Source organism: Gigantopelta aegis, chromosome 3 (genome assembly GCF_016097555.1).
Source record: "Gigantopelta aegis isolate Gae_Host chromosome 3, Gae_host_genome, whole genome shotgun sequence".
Lineage (NCBI taxonomy): Eukaryota > Metazoa > Mollusca > Gastropoda > Neomphalida > Peltospiridae > Gigantopelta > Gigantopelta aegis.
Genome location: NC_054701.1, coordinates 90787270 through 90805262, shown reverse-complemented (window position 1 = coordinate 90805262; position 17993 = coordinate 90787270). Strand labels below are relative to the sequence as shown.

The window sequence follows — 17993 nt, the reverse complement described above, 5'->3', positions numbered from 1 at the left end:
TTGATTAACTTGTAGTTATTTATTACAAATAAATGTGTAAATAATGAAATAGTGTAGTTTCAACTTTGATATAGGACCTTTAATGTCACCATTTGTTTGGCCAATGCAAGTTTAGTAAAGAGATACCAGTATAGATATTGGAAATATAAATGCTGAGACAGTGCTTCTTAGATGAAACAAACTACCTCAGTATTTGTTTTTGCTGAGCCAATTTTGTGAACTGCAAGAGCTATTGACATATTGAAAACAGAGTACCAGTACTATATAACATATACAGCCCAGCCACTCATGGCACATTGGACAGAACATGTCACTTACAGCTGTCACGTGAGTCACTTCACTGAGATTACTGCACACACAAATCTCACTAGTCTATTGTTACGGCTGATGCTCGGGGGGGGGGGGGGGGGTCCGACTCTCTGTTTATAATCCCATTAGTTCTATTACAAGCACACATAATGACCATTTTAATCCCCTCTTCCTATTGTTTTTTAATCAGTGTTTGCTTAAGAATTTTTAAAATGATGTTCATGTACAGTCCAATCATAGTGAACAAAAAATGTTAGCAAACACGCTGTCTACTCCTGAATAGCAGCAAGGGATCTTGTACGGTATCTTTTTTCCCCATGGACAGGACAGCACATACCATGGCTTCGTATACACAGAAAGACATAAAACAACGGGTCCACCAATGTGGATATATCCTACAACAGGGCTCGAACATAAGACTGTGCTACCTATGGCAATTCTGAAAGGTTTCTGCCATAGGAAAACGCTCATCTACATAGAATGGTAATTTTGAGCCTGGCTACAACAATCTTAAACCAGTAACTTTTGCAACAAAAATAAACACAAAATTAAAAATTAAAAATTATTCCTTCAGCCAACACCAAACATTTTTGTCCAATGGTAAAAAACCCATGCTATTGGTAATTTGTATCGCAACTAGAGCAACAGCCCTGCTACAAACTTCAGCATCTCAAGTGAGAACTCATACTGCATCTCTGAAATGGAAAACTTGAAACTATCACTCTCAGAAAAAGAGTAGAAACCTAAATTTCATCTTCGGTGACTTTCGTCACATGATGAACACAAGGGAACCAGCTTGCAGCGATTTGTTTTCATCACATTTCAATTAATATTTATTTCTAGAAGAACCCGTCAAGGTCAGGGCTTTGTGGCCGTATTTAGTTTTCAGCAGAAGATGTGATTAAAACGACTTCCTGAGCATGTGCCCGCCAACAAGAGGCACTGGCCACCATTGTGCCACTGGTCAGCTGATGAAAGGTGAGACGGCTATAATTGTCAATCTATACAGGGTACTCAATTAGCTCGGCAAAGGTCCTGGGACTGTTTGTGTTTCCCATTTACACTGAGCCAGCTTTCAAATCCAAGTGGGCGTTTCCCTCCCAGGGGCCCTTTGCTAAGACAAAGAACCCATACTTCAGCCCTCACGTGTATTTATAACACCCCCAGCCATCTGCTACACGCTCTCACAATTTTAATATTTTCCTTTATAGTCCATCTAATTTCCGACTGCAAACAATTCACTTTGTCTTTCAGTTTTTTTGTGTTTTTTTGTGCTACGCAAATGAGGGCATTGTCTGACAAACCAACACATTTCTGCCAAATGAAAAAAGAACATTAACTGGAAATTGTAGACGTAAAACCAATTAGTGTCCAGCCATTAGCACTTTCAAAGAAAACAACAGTGCATGTCACAATGTGCTAACATCAACGTGCTGTAACATATTCACAAAAGCGGTCTAATGTGTACTGTTACAATGTTATAAATGTGTCTAATTAGTACTATATTAACTTTATAAAATACATTCTATAGGCATGTCTAATTCTGTTAATAATACTAATTCTATTCACAAAGCATGTATTATGTTCATTCATACAGTGTTTACAATTAAAGCTATGATTCCATTTCTACAGTTGTGGCAACCTAAAAATGCATTTTACTTGTATGTCGTGTTTAAGCAGTATGCGTTTCATAAGACGTTAAATATATGGTAAGCAATACATTTTTATTTAATTTGAGCCGTATTCTTGTTTCTTTTCCTCTATGATGATGTTGCCATGAGATTTATGTGCTTATCCGACTGAAATCAATTCACAGTGCAATCGGACTTGCTTCATACACATCCACATTAAAAAAATACATAAGCCTCTGGATACACATCTGTTACAACTATTTTGATTTTCCTTTCTGCATCACGCACAAGTCTGCTGCATACATTTGCTGATCCCAGCTTAATATATAACAATATATAACCAATTTGTTCAACACTTATTTAGCTACTCTTCATCCTTCCCACTTTCTATCCCACCATCTCTCTGTGCCCCTCTTTATTTCTATCAGACTCTGTCTTTCCTCTGTAAGTCTCATTGCCATCTCTTTCACTGTCTCTCTCTTTCTGTCTCTGTCTTTCGCACACTGTGTCTTTCTTTCCCTCCTTTTATCCTGTTTTAAAATACATATGTATTAAAAAAAATTTTTTAAAGAATTAAGAAAAAGCCTTCAGCAATCATATCACTTACTCCCATTTTTTATAAGTATATTACCAGAACATTATAAAAATATTTATGTATATATTCTTTCACGTAAAGCACAATCAAAACAGGGATTATATAACTGCAGCTGGACCCAGTTTTTACGTAATCCCTCCAACCTTGACCGAAGTGTAGTTTCCTTGTACCACCTGGTGAAACTGCTTACCTAATTAGCTAGCACCACAGGTAGATGTCATTTGTCTCACCTGTAACACCTGGATGCTAATGAACCAAAACTCGCTTTTGTACCTGTGGTTAAGCCAGCATATGGAACTAAATATAGAAAGGTGTGTACAACAGGGTTGTGACCTCCAATATCAAACAATATTGCACCTCAGCAAAAAAACTTTTGAACTGTTGATCAACTACGATACAATATCTGACACCTGCTTACACCTACTAGAGATACAAGCATACCTGTAATGAGTTTACCATCCAAGCTCCCAAGACAGCAATAAAATACTTGTAATAAAATATTTTGTTGCATGATTTGTCTGTCACATATCTTATTCTATAGTTGTGGATTAACAATTAAATCCTATAGGTAAATATGTATACGGGGGAGGGGTGAAAGGGCTGTGCGACCAGGATGGGTGCTATCCAAGGGTTTTGACAGGAGTGACAAGGTTGTTTTTGGCCAAGAGGGGTTTAACCTGGGTTCATAAATGTCTTTAGCATACCAAGTGGATGAACATTCTCAGTACCTATTCATTTGAAATTGACAGTTTGTCATTTTTTGCCATAACAGAAATACGTAAAAACACTCAAACCAGACCATCAGAAGACTATGTCTCATATTAGTTGGGGGCCAATTTTCAATCTATAACAATTACAAGACAAAACTCTATGTCACACACACCCAAACCAGGAGTTGATGGACATCGCACTGATATTAACCCTAGAGTGCTCCGGGTCACAGAGTGAGATATGCATATAGCCCAGCCATCGGACAAACAGTAAAAGTGTTTTAAGTGTACGCTGTTACTATATCCGACTAGCCCACAGCCAGCTGACGAAGCAATGGACAATATCACCCAATTAAGAACTACACAACTTCCTGTAACAAGACAACAGCCCAAGGCCGTAATGGAAATAAAAACATCATAAAGCCCAAATATATCTGGGTCCTGTTACAGCCCACTACAGTATGTTTTGTTTGCCAAAGGTTATCCATAAAAACGTATTCCGAAAATATTTCACTTTTATGCAGAAACTCTGAAGATATAGCTTAAGGTAGCCATGGGAGTTACAACACTTTATCTAGGTGCAATACAATAAAAGACAAATCTTTAAGACATGATCCCTCAAGCCAGCTAAACAGCTAAAGTCTATTTTGGTTTATGGGACCTATACTTGTAGGTAAAAGTGACTATAGCTTACAGATGTTAATCAAACTATGCCAAATTAAAAAAAAAAAAGAACAACATAAATGTACATCATTATTTTATAAACGAAGAACATCCAAAATAAATTTGAAACTAATTTAAAATAATGTAACCATGGTAATTGTGTTTAGTGATGTTCCAGTGATCGATTATAATCTAAAATTGATCAGGTGAGCGATACCGATTTGATGATCGATTAGAGAAATTCGTAACTGATTGTCGTAGGAAATGTTAACTGTAATCATTCCACAGTTTTACATGATGTAATTATGTTGGAGTTGATGTTGTTCAACAGAAAAACATATAAAATACTTATTAAGGAAGTTGTAGGGTCCATCCCAGTGAACACACGACAATAAGTGCATGGTGTTTGTAATTTAAATTATTTTGATATTCATATACGTCTAACAGATTGTGTAACTGAAAGTTGATCAGTTGGTGCAAACTGATTATAACTGATGATCGATCGATGATGAAATTCCAACCGATTCCCAGCACTAGTTTTGTTGGTGAAATTCTGAAGTAAGACTTAAAAATTAATTACAAAAAAAAAAACCCACCACATTTAAAAGGAAGTTTTCTAAGTAACTAAATCATATTTGAAGAAGTCAGCTGGGCTAATGGCCAATCTTTAGGATAATGTTGCAAATAAGGAAGGCCATCATTTAATTTTCAGCAATTAGGGAGTCTGGCACACATGGTCATAAGCATATGAGACGGGGGAGGGTGGGGCAGCCTAGTGTTGAAGCAAAACGTCAAATTTGGGCAAAAATAATACAGATATTCGGGCAAAATGTGCTAACCTAAAGACCTTTTTACCATACATTTCCATCATTCTATCCTAAATATTAGTTGTAATCCATGTAAAAATATGTAGTGTTTCGTTTGCAATCTTATCTAGCTGTTTGGTAGTAATGCTAATACGAATAAATGTTGTTATCCAGATTAGAACATTTTTCATTTAATTCTGGCAAAATCCAGCCTGCACCCCTACAAAAATGGGAGCCCATACACCTATGCTTATGGTGCATCCTATAAGATAAAACAGAGGCTTTAGATCTCACTAATTTGGGCACAACGGGGACTTTTGTATTTTCTGAGTGCAGGAAGGTTGTTTTAGTTCAGTACTGTCATTAACAGCTGCTGGAGAATTGTCAATATTCACAAATGCATTAATCTAATTAAAGTTAAAATTTCAGTGGTGAAATATTTTGAGGTCAGCATGTTTGTACTTAATTTGGGAATTATCATTTTGGGTATACATATTTTGGGCACAACATTTATTACCTTGACTTTGATGCTGAAGCCCTGCAATACTGTCACATTTCCAAAACAACTGACAAATTTTATTTTGATTTGGTGAAATAATTTCATGTAATAATTGATAATTATACAATTTTTGAAGTTTAAAAGATAATTTGGTGAAATAATTTCATGTAATAATTGATAATTATACAACTTTTGAAGTTTAAAAGATAATTTGGTGAAATAATTTCATGTAATAATTGATAATTATACAACTTTTGAAGTTTAAAAGATAATTTGGTGAAATAATTTCATGTAATAATTGATAATTATACAATTTTTGAAGTTTAAAAGATAATTTGGTGAAATAATTTCATGTAATAATTGATAATTATACAATTTTTGAAGTTTAAAAGATAATTTGGTGAAATATTCTGCTGACCCATAGCTAGCCCTGCATAGGCTACAGTTTCTGATTACAGGACAGCACATACTATGGCAAATGGTTTTAAGCGTGGAGCAGTCAAACATTTGCAGGTTATACATGGATACTCTACAATTAGCCTGACTGTCAGCAGATACTAAAAACAGTATACAACATGGATACTCTACCACTAGCCTGACTGTCAGCAGATACTAAAAACAGTATACAATGCAGGTCACGTGGATACTCTACCACTAGCCTGACTGTCAGCAGATACTAAAAACAGTATACAACATGGATACTCTACCACTAGCCTGACTGTCAGCAGATACTAAAAACAGTATACAATGCAGGTCACGTGGATACTCTACCACTAGCCTGACTGTCAGCAGATACTAAAAACAGTATACAATGCAGGTCACGTGGATACTCTACCACTAGCCTGACTGTTAGCAGATACTAAAAACAGTATACAACATGGATACTCTACCACTAGCCTGACTGTCAGCAGATACTAAAAACAGTATACAATGCAGGTCACGTGGATACTCTACCACTAGCCTGACTGTCAGCAGATACTAAAAACAGTATACAACATGGATACTCTACCACTAGCCTGACTGTCAGCAGATACTAAAAACAGTATACAATGCAGGTCACGTGGATACTCTACCACTAGCCTGACTGTCAGCAGATACTAAAAACAGTATACAATGCAGGTCACGTGGATACTCTACCACTAGCCTGACTGTTAGCAGATACTAAAAACAGTATACAACATGGATACTCTACCACTAGCCTGACTGTCAGCAGATACTAAAAACAGTATACAATGCAGGTCACGTGGATACTCTACCACTAGCCTGACTGTCAGCAGATACTAAAAACAGTATACAATGCAGGTCACGTGGATACTCTACCACTAGCCTGACTGTCAGCAGATACTAAAAACAGTATACAACATGGATACTCTACCACTAGCCTGACTGTCAGCAGATACTAAAAACAGTATACAATGCAGGTCACGTGGATACTCTACCACTAGCCTGACTGTCAGCAGATACTAAAAACAGTATACAATGCAGGTCACGTGGATACTCTACCACTAGCCTGACTGTCAGCAGATACTAAAAACAGTATACAATGCAGGTCACGTGGATACTCTACCACTAGCCTGACTGTTAGCAGATACTAAAAACAGTATACAATGCAGGTCACGTGGATACTCTACCACTAGCCTGACTGTCAGCAGATACTAAAAACAGTATACAGTGCAGGTCACGTGGATACTCTACCACTAGCCTGACTGTCAGCAGATACTAAAAACAGTATACAGTGCAGGTCACGTGGATACTCTACCACTAGCCTGACTGTCAGCAGATACTAAAAACAGTATACAGTGCAGGTCACGTGGATACTCTACCACTAGCCTGACTGTCAGCAGATACTAAAAACAGTATACAGTGCAGGTCACGTGGATACTCTACCACTAGCCTGACTGTCAGCAGATACTAAAAACAGTATACAATGCAGGCCACGTGGATATCCTACCACTAGCCTGACTGTTAGCAGATACTAAAAATAATATACAAACCTGTCTTGGACAGAACTCTCTGGCGAAGTCGGAGGTTGTGTCCACGACAGGCATGCTTGAACAGTTTTCTGATGTAAGCACACCAATACCCTGTATACACTATACAAACAGAAACAAGTCATATTCTCCAGTAATGTGTACCTTTGTGCTGATGTTGTCTCACACCAACTGACCTGATGTTAACTGCACACCAAGAGAATATTATTAATTAATAATAATAATGTTTTTAAACACTAAATAAAGACCAGGGCCCAGTTTTACACAGCGATCTTAGTGCTAAGATCACCTTAGATGCAAAATTGCCGAATGCAGTTAAGGTGACCTAAGCGCTAAGATCGCTTCGTGGAACAGAACCGAGGTCAGTTATTCTGCATATAATAAAAACTATCAAGTCAGTGCTGTTAATAAAAACTAACAATTCATAATTAAAAACTATCAAGTCAGTGCTGTTAATAAAAACTAACAATTCATAATTAAAAACTATCAAGTCAGTGCTGTTAATAAAAACTAACAATTCATAATTAAAAACTATCAAGTCAGTGCTGTTAATAAAAACTAACAATTCATAATTAAAAACTATCAAGTCAGTGCTGTTTGAAAAATAGATTTGAATGTAAACTGAAATGTGTTAAGCATAAAAGATTGAGTAATAATAATAGCATTAAAAACTTTGCAGCAAAATAGTCCACCCCATGGTTCATGCTTGAAAAATATCATCTTCACCTTTTAGTGTTATTTCACCATTCTTTGAAGTGGTTAATGTACGCAATGACACATCATGTAGGTTCTAATATTTTAAACAGAAATAAACAAGCATTTGCTTCTTTATTAATTAAAAACCAGTAATCTAAAGCGGGTTAATGATTAGATGAAGATTAGTGAGAGAGGGTGTAGTGGGGGTCATACATCTTGTTAGATCCAGTACTAGGATTCGAACCCTGTACCTATCAGTCTTAACTGCTATACCCTTGAGGCCAGTATTTAAGAAGAAGAGAAGACTGGCTTATCAAGCGGAACAGAGTGTTCATTATTCGCTAATCAACGGGGATAATCTCTTAACGTGGTAATCTTCTAATCCTCGCTAAGCACTGCTTACACAGACATATCTCTGTAGCACAGCTTAGAGAACATGAAAGAGGGTGACGAGGGGGAGGGGGGAGGGGGAGGGGAGAGCTGTACCAGCTTCTGTCAGATTTCGATTTGGCAGACAGCGATTGGAACAATATAGACAACAAAAGCTTAAGAAAGGTGACTATACAAACTTCTCTCTCATTAACCATTAACAACTAACCATTAACCTATGACCGTGACAGACAGTCTAGATAGCTGAGATGTGTACCTTGGATAGTATGCTTGAACCATAATTGGATGTAAGCAAAACATTAAAATGCCCCTCCTGCCCCGGAATTGGTCACTGGTAAAGTCAGAGGCTAAGTCCGGGGTGGGCGTGCCTGAACCTCTGTGGATATTGGCACATAAATAGAGTTCCCTTCCTTCCTTAAAATGCAAATGAAAGCAGTGACAATATATAAAAATCTTACTTAACCAAAAGTCGGTTCACCTGTTTTTCACCTGTAGTCACAGGACAGGGACCACCTGTTTTCATACTACACAATTTACTACACGCTATTTATTTCTGAGCAGATTGTTTTCTAAATTACACACAAACAGAGTTGTTTTTTATTGCTACATATAAAATACTTTTACTTTTCTTCTTATGTCAAACCAAAGTGAAATTATTTACAAAAAAACGTTTTTGTAGGAGGATGGGACGGGCACTATAGGTAACCAATTGTTCAGTAGCATGAATTATATTTGCGTTCTGTTACAAATTTATTTTAAACAAATTTATTTTGCAAAGTCATAAACGTATACTAGCAGATTATGACTTTTGACGCATATGCATAGCTACATTACAAAATTCACTTATTTAACCTCTTAAGTCGTCATACAATAACAGAAATAACAGCTTTTCCCCTTAATTTGTATGGACTGCAGGACAAAAATAATAATTAGTTAACGACGTAGGGTATCGCTTTATCCTGTTCAGGCTGAATGGGAAATTCTGCTCAGCAAGCCTCATAGATTTTAGCATTCGTACCTTTCCAGGGTAAAGCTGATATCCTACAAACTAGTTATTCTCAATATCTTGGCCACATGGACAAATCTGTGTTCGTCTTGACTAACATGTAATCTTCTATAAACATGTTCAATAAGCTAGACACCACATACCACACACCTGATGCATCAGTTACCACACACCTGATGCACCAGTTACCACACACCTAATACACCATATACCACACATCTGATACACCAGTTACCACACATCTGATACACCATTTACCACACACCTGATACACCAGTTGTAAACAGTGTTTGAAACAGTCATCTATAGCCATTGGAACAGATGTCTGTTTATTTCAAATGTGTGTGCATGGGGTTTTTTGAAAACAGGAATAAGATTTTAAAGCTTTTTATCTGACTTCAGCATTTTGGCACAATATAACTTTACAGTAACTAGACTGGATTTGATCTGATATATTGGAAAATTACCTTTTAAAGTTTATTTAGCATTGTATAAAATTTTCATTTAAAAAAAAATCATTTCAACTTTTATTTTGAAATGGTTATCATATGCCTCTTTTTACTATTACACTGAATCACTTGTTGCTTTCTGAATTTCAAGTTTTTAAGGCGACACCATGGGTTTTTAAAAATCAACAAATATATAATATATTCCATTATAATAAATATCATTTAGCATGCCTTCATGTACCAATTAATGAAACGAGTCGATGCTCGTCCGATTTCTACATGTCCTTTTATAGACATTAAACATTCACAAGAGCCTACCAGTCGTTAACATGTGCTAGAGTCACGAAGAAAGGGATGGTAAAACTATGTTATGTATAATCAAGAGCAGGGGACTGACATCTAGTCCATTGGTATCTCATGGGGTGTGAACAACACCAGGGCACTGTGGTCACGGAAACACGCCATTTCCTCATTCCAGTCCGGAGGATACCATTCTCACGTGTTGTTGTCGGAGGTCTGTTCAAGTCTGGTCACCTGGGCCTTGTGTGTAGTGTACAACACAACAGCAGCAACAAATACAACAACAGCAGTTACAAACTCAACACGTGTCTTTATGGAATCCTTTCCACGTTTCAACACACACAGATCACTGTGAAATATTCCCCTGTCCTGTGTCAGTATCACAACAGAAGCCACATACTCCAACGTCAAAATTCAGCAATGCTGACACAAAAACTTATATAAAACTGATAAACATCAACATTCAGCAATGCTGATACAAAAATTTACATAAAACTGATAAACTTCAACATTTAGCAATACTGATACAAAAACTGATATAAAACTGTCTAACTTCAACATTCAGTAATGCTGATACAAAAACTGATTTAACTTCAACATTCAGCAATGCTGATACAAAAACTGATTAACTTCAACATTCAGCAATGCTGACACAAAAACTTACACAAAACTGATAAACTTCAACATTTAGCAATACTGATACAAAAACTGATATCAAACTGTTTAACTTCAACATTCAGTAATGCTGATACAAAAACTGATTAACTTCAAAATTCAGCAGTGCTGATACAAAAGCTGATATAAAACTGATTATTAACTTCAACATTCAGCAATGCTCATACAAAAGCTGATTAACTTCAACAATGCTGATACAAAAGCTAATGTAATTGCTGATACCATAGCTGATATAAAACTGATTAACTACAACATTCAGCATTGCTGATACTAAAATTTATATAAAACTGCTTAACTTCAACATTTAGCAATGCTGATACAAAAGCTGATTAACTTCAACATTCAGCAGTGCTGATGCAAAAGCCAATATAAAACTGATTAACTTCAACATTCAGCATTGCTGATATAAAAACTGATTAATTCAACATCCAGGAATCCTGATGCCAAAGATGCAACTTCAATAAAGAGGACAGGGTTAAGTTCAGCCAATTGTTTGTCACTAACTTTTGCAACATTAGATTTTATAGCAGGGCTAGCTCTGAGTCAGCTGGAAATGTCGCCAAATTATCTATTAAAGTTAAAAAATTGCTATGTTGTAATATTGTAACAAAATATCAACTATTACATAAAATTATTTTGCCAAATTAAAATAAAATTCCCCAATTGGTTTTGAATTTCACAATTGGCGAAGGCGAGTGCCAGACAGAGGTAACCCTGCACTAAGTAGAAAGAAATGCTAAAATTAATGTGCATCAATGATTGATTAATAATGAAATTTCTCTTTTAGTCATTGCAGTTTAAAGGAATCCTATCGGTCTAGCCGTAGCAACATGAGTTTGTTCATTTCTTGATGAATGTCAAACTTAGACCATCTGATGATGTCACTTTATACTGATACATTACTTAGTGAGCATTATTGTTCAAAAACAAAACAAAGAATTCAAAACAAAATACATGATCTTGTTTGTGCTTTTATTAATTCTTATTAATTAGTATATTTCAAACTTAATTAAAAGGATGGTCAATTATTTCTTTTATGGTTATCAGGATATGAAGCACTGTAAACTTTTGAGTAACAGAAAAAGTCGGGGGGTTTGAGGGTTTCTTTTTGTTGTTTTTGTTCCTGTTCCGACGGACAATCCTCAAACAAGTTAAATATTATCAACTATATCACATCCTGCAGATGGGGGCATCTCAGGGTTGCCTTGTTTTTTACTTTTCAAAATGAATGTGGAATCGTCACGTTCTAAAACTTGTCATTCTGCTTATCATATGGACATATTAATGGCAATACATATTTGGACGTGCTTAATGCTGTTATAATATGTAAAATTTGTGCAGTAATCATTCACCAGCTGATTAAGATCAATACCTCACAACTCTACCACTATGCTAATCCATTATTGTGAGGATTACTGCAAACTATTGCACAATGATGCTCAAGCATGGAAACAATGGTTTATATTCCAGGGAAAGTGATAACCTGAAGTCTTACCTTCAGCTTCTGGTGCATACAGAATTTACACACTTGTCTTTTCACCGGGGACCCTCCATCCTGCAGCTGGTAGTGAGGCAGTAAAGCCTTTTTGGGCTGAAACAAAACCAAGCTTGTTTGTTTAACGCCACCACTAGAGCACACTGATTTATTAATCATCAGCCATAGTATGTCAAACATTTAGTAATTCTGACATATAGTCTTTCCATTAGCAGCAACGTATCTTTTGTATGTAATTTCCCACAGATAGGACAGCACATACCATGGCCTTTATTATACCAGTCATGGGGCACTGGCTGGGATGGGGAAAACTCTAATCAGAGAATGAGTAACTTGCTAGGATTTGATTTTTCGACCAAATAAACTCAGGCGAGCGCTCTACCAACTGAACTAGATCCCATCCTTAAAATGAAAACATGTTATATCACATAAAGAGTCTATTACAAAGTATTCCTCATGTTTCAGAGCTCTACACTAAACACCTTCCCAAGCAATTAAATTAATCAGTAACGTAATCAGTAAAATGTAACCAGCACAGAAGTTACTATATCCAATTACTTGAATTAATGAGAACAGGCTGTCTCAATATCTCAAATGGTTTATTTTTAGCATGTGGAAGTTCATCTGCTTTTCAAAGCCACTTTCAAATATTTTCCCTGTGTTAGCTATAAGTCACTTTAAAATTATATTTTAATGATTTAAACTGTCATGGAGACTGGCATCTGTCATATTCCATCATACACCACTCTGAAACTGTGAACAATGGTGGAATATCTACCAAAATGAATGAATGAATGAATGAATGAATGTTTAACAACACTTCAGCACAAAGACTTCATCGACTATCCAATCTATTGGGTGTCAAAGTTAAGTACATGAATGATTACCAAATCAATATAATATACTGGCCTCGTTGGCGTCGTAGTTAGGCCTCCAGATACCAACCCTGTGCGAGTGCTCCGCAAGGCTCAGTGGGTAGGTGTAAACCACTTGCACCAACCAGTGATCCATAACTGGTTCAACAAAGGCCATGGTCTGTGCTATCCTGCCTGTGGGAAGTGCAAATAAAAGATCCCTTGCTGCCTGTCGTAAAAGAGTAGCCTATGTGGCGACAGCAGGTTTCCTCTAAAAAACAGTGTCAGAATGACCATATGTTTGATGTCCAATAGCCGATGATAAGATAAAAAATCAATGTGCTCTAGTGGCGTCGTTAAATAAACCAAACTTGTTACCAAATCGATATAAAAAGTAAAAGTTAAATTAGAATACAGTGTAAAGAGTTGTGTATTAATATCAATAACACAGGTAAGTAAATTAGAATACAGTGTAAAGAGTTGTGTATTAATATCAATAACACAGGTAAGTAAAGTTAAATTAGAATACAGTGTAAAGAGTTGTGTATTAATATCAATAACACAGGTAAGTAAATTAGAATACAGTGTAAAGAGTTGTGTATTAATATCAATAACACAGGTAAGTAAAGTTAAATTAGAATACAGTGTAAAGAGTTGTGTATTAATATCAATAACACAGGTAAGTAAATTAGAATACAGTGTAAAGAGTTGTGTATTAATATCAATAACACAGGTAAGTAAATTAGAATACAGTGTAAAGAGTTGTGTATTAATATCAATAACACAGGTAAGTAAATTTAAAATATGGAATAAAACTCAATGTCTTTCAAAACTGTCAACATACACTAACCTTCAAGGTGGACTCCACCATATTTGTTCTACTCTTTTTTTTTGTTAGCTATTATCACAGTACATTGTATCATGTTTTAATTTGCTTACCTATCTTGATATAAATAATTCAAATGGCTGTATGATGTTTACTTATCTTGGTATAAATAACTCGTATGGTTAAAATTATCATGTTGATATAAATAATTCATATGGTTTTCTCACATTGCTTTAAATATTCATATGGTTTCATAATGTTGCTATAAATAATTCATATGGTTTTATCATGTTTACCATCTAGATATAAATAATTCATATGATTTCATCATGTAGCTATAAATAATTCATATGGTTGCATCATGTTGATATAAATCAATGATATAGTTTTTAACATGTTGATATAAATAATTCATATGGTTTATCATGTTGATATAAATCATTCATATGGTTGCACCATGTTGATAAAATAATTCATATGGTTGCATTATGTTGATAAAATAATTCATATGGTTGCATTATGTTGATAAAATAATTCATATGGTTACACCATGTTGATAAAATAATTCATGTTGATATAATTAACTAATATGGTTTTATCATGTTGATATAAATAACCCATTTGGTGTCATCATGTTGATATAATATTTCATATGGTTTCATCATGTTGATATACATGATTAATATGGTTTTATCATCTTAATCTAAATACCTCATAGGTTTCATCATGTTGATATAAATAATTCATATGGTTTCATTATGTTGATATAAACAATTAATGATTGTTTGATGTTTAATTTGTTTTAAAGAGTTTGTAACATGAAAACTAATTGCCACATTTACATTTGCTTTATACTCACGTGGCTTGAATATAATTTGGTAACATTTTTAATACATATTATTTTCTACAACCCTTTATACAATTCCAATGTAGCAACTCAACATTCATGGTAGATACATACACTGTAGTCAGAAGTAAATAGTCAGTTATGACAGAAAAAAGGAAAGGGTTTCTAGGATCTATATTTGTTTTCTGTTTACCTATCTTGATATAAATAACTCATATGGTTTCATCATGTTGCTATAAATAACTTTAGTTTCATCATGTTGATATAATAATTGCTATGGTTTTATCATGTTGCTATAAATAATTCCTATATCGTGTTTTCCCACCTTAATCTCAATGCTGATTGTAGTGACGTCATGCTCCTTGTTGCACTCTAGTATCTCCGGTGTCTGCGAGATGAAACAAACATCTGGTAGAACTAAGGCTGACCGAGCTACACCGTCAAGTGTATCTGGACTAGTGTTACGACGATGCACTGAAAAGCAGAGAAGAAACTCACTAATAGTGATTTTGTAATAGGTCTTTTGTAAATATCTTAAACAAAGACTTTTGTGAAGTGTGTAAATTCAAAGTTGTTTATAATTTGTTATTTATCTGAATATATGTCATCAAAAAACATGGTTGAATATTGCATAACAAATGAAAAATAACTTTGGATAACGTTATTCAGTTTTAGTGGAATCATGTTTAATAAATGTTGAACTGAAATAGCTCTATCTTAAAACAATTTCACAAGATTCACAGAACTGAATGAAAATTTTCCCCATAGTTTAAAATACCTGTTTTAATTACCATAAAGTTTCATTAACACGGATTTCCACAGGATTTTGTTTAAGGCACTTACATTTATATTATTGGTGGAAATACGGCTACCAGAACATACATGTAGAAGGAAAATCTGTGCATGCATTTATGTTTTGCCAAAACTGCAATTAGGGCACATTATCTATAAATAAAAGATAATTCTTTTTAAAAAATAATTAAATTTATTTAAGGATCGTCTGTTATTTCTTTTACATTCATTGGGGTATGAACAAAAAAAAAATCATCCGTAAACTGTGAATCAGCAAAGCTGTTCTCACATAAGATTGCAATGATTTGTTTTTGTTCATACCCAGATGAACATAAAAGAAATAATAGACAAAACTTATAATTAAATCAGAATCATACTTGCTAAGAATAACAGATACATATAGTATTGACTTCAGAAATGTACAAAAGTGGTAAATGGTAAAACGAATGTTTACTCAGTGAATTGGTAGATTCTTTAAACTGCCTTCACATGTAATTACCACTTGAACAAGTGTGTACATATTCCATGAGCATCTACCAGTGCTACGTGCAAACTGTACAGCCTTCACATGGCATTACCACTTGAACAAGTGTGTACATAGTCCATGAGCATCTACCAGTGCTACGTGGAAACTGTACAGCCTTCACATGGCATTACCACTTGAACAAGTGTGTACATAGTCCATGAGCATCTACCAGTGCTACGTGCAAACTGTACAGCCTTCACATGGCATTACCACTTGAACAAGTGTGTACATAGTCCATGAGCATCTACCAGTGCTACGTGGAAACTGTACTGCCTTCACATGGCATTACCACTTGAACAAGTGTGTACATAGTCCATGAGCATCTACCAGTGCTACGTGCAAACTGTACAGCCTTCACATGGCATTACCACTTGAACAAGTGTGTACATAGTCCATGAGCATCTACCAGTGCTACGTGCAAACTGTACAGCCTTCACATGGCATTACCACTTGAACAAGTGTGTACATAGTCCATGAGCATCTACCAGTGCTACGTGCAAACTGTACAGCCTTCACATGGCATTACCACTTGAACAAGTGTGTACATAGTCCATGAGCATCTACCAGTGCTACGTGGAAACTGTACAGCCTTCACATGGCATTACCACTTGAACAAGTGTGTACATAGTCCATGAGCATCTACCAGTGCTACGTGCAAACTGTACAGCCTTCACATGGCATTACCACTTGAACAAGTGTGTACATAGTCCATGAGCATCTACCAGTGCTACGTGCAAACTGTACAGCCTTCACATGGCATTACCACTTGAACAAGTGTGTACATAGTCCATGAGCATCTACCAGTGCTACGTGCAAACTGTACAGCCTTCACATGGCATTACCACTTGAACAAGTGTGTACATAGTCCATGAGCATCTACCAGTGCTACGTGGAAACTGTACTGCCTTCACATGGCATTACCACTTGAACAAGTGTGTACATAGTCCATGAGCATCTACCAGTGCTACGTGCAAACTGTACAGCCTTCACATGGCATTACCACTTGAACAAGTGTGTACATAGTCCATGAGCATCTACCAGTGCTACGTGGAAACTGTACTGCCTTCACATGGCATTACCACTTGAACAAGTGTGTACATAGTCCATGAGCATCTACCAGTGCTACGTGCAAACTGTACAGCCTTCACATGGCATTACCACTTGAACAAGTGTGTACATAGTCCATGAGCATCTACCAGTGCTATGTGGAAACTGTACAGCCTTCACATGGCATTACCACATGAACAAGTGTGTACATAGTCCATGAGCATCTACCAGTGCTACGTGCAAACTGTACAGCCTTCACATGGCATTACCACTTGAACAAGTGTGTACATAGTCCATGAGCATCTACCAGTGCTACGTGGAAACTGTACAGCCTTCACATGGCATTACCACTTGAACAAGTGTGTACATAGTCCATGAGCATCTACCAGTGCTACGTGCAAACTGTACAGCCTTCACATGGCATTACCACTTGAACAAGTGTGTACATAGTCCATGAGCATCTACCAGTGCTATGTGGAAACTGTACAGCCTTCACATGGCATTACCACATGAACAAGTGTGTACATAGTCCATGAGCATCTACCAGTGCTACGTGCAAACTGTACAGCCTTCACATGGCATTACCACTTGAACAAGTGTGTACATAGTCCATGAGCATCTACCAGTGCTAGTGGAAACTGTACTGCCTTCACATGTGCTACGTGGAAACTGTACTGCCTTCACATGCATTACCACTTGAACAAGTGTGTACATAGTCCATGAGCATCTACCAGTGCTACGTGCAAACTGTACAGCCTTCACATGGCATTACCACTTGAACAAGTGTGTACATAGTCCATGAGCATCTACCAGTGCTACGTGGAAACTGTACAGCCTTCACATGGCATTACCACTTGAACAAGTGTGTACATAGTCCATGAGCATC

At 36.1% G+C, this 17993-nt stretch overlaps 1 protein-coding gene across 1 annotated transcript in view; it reads right to left on the bottom strand.

Moving 5' to 3' along the window:
* LOC121369314 (inositol-pentakisphosphate 2-kinase-like) overlaps positions 1–17993 on the bottom strand; it is a 104517-nt gene that overhangs the window by 79284 nt on the left and 7240 nt on the right. Inside the window, exons 5-6 of the mRNA XM_041494293.1 lie at positions 15068–15216; positions 12216–12311 (exon numbers count right to left, since the gene is read on the bottom strand). Of these exons, the coding sequence (XP_041350227.1) occupies positions 12216–12311; positions 15068–15216 (245 nt within the window). The remainder of the gene's footprint in view (positions 1–12215; positions 12312–15067; positions 15217–17993) is intronic.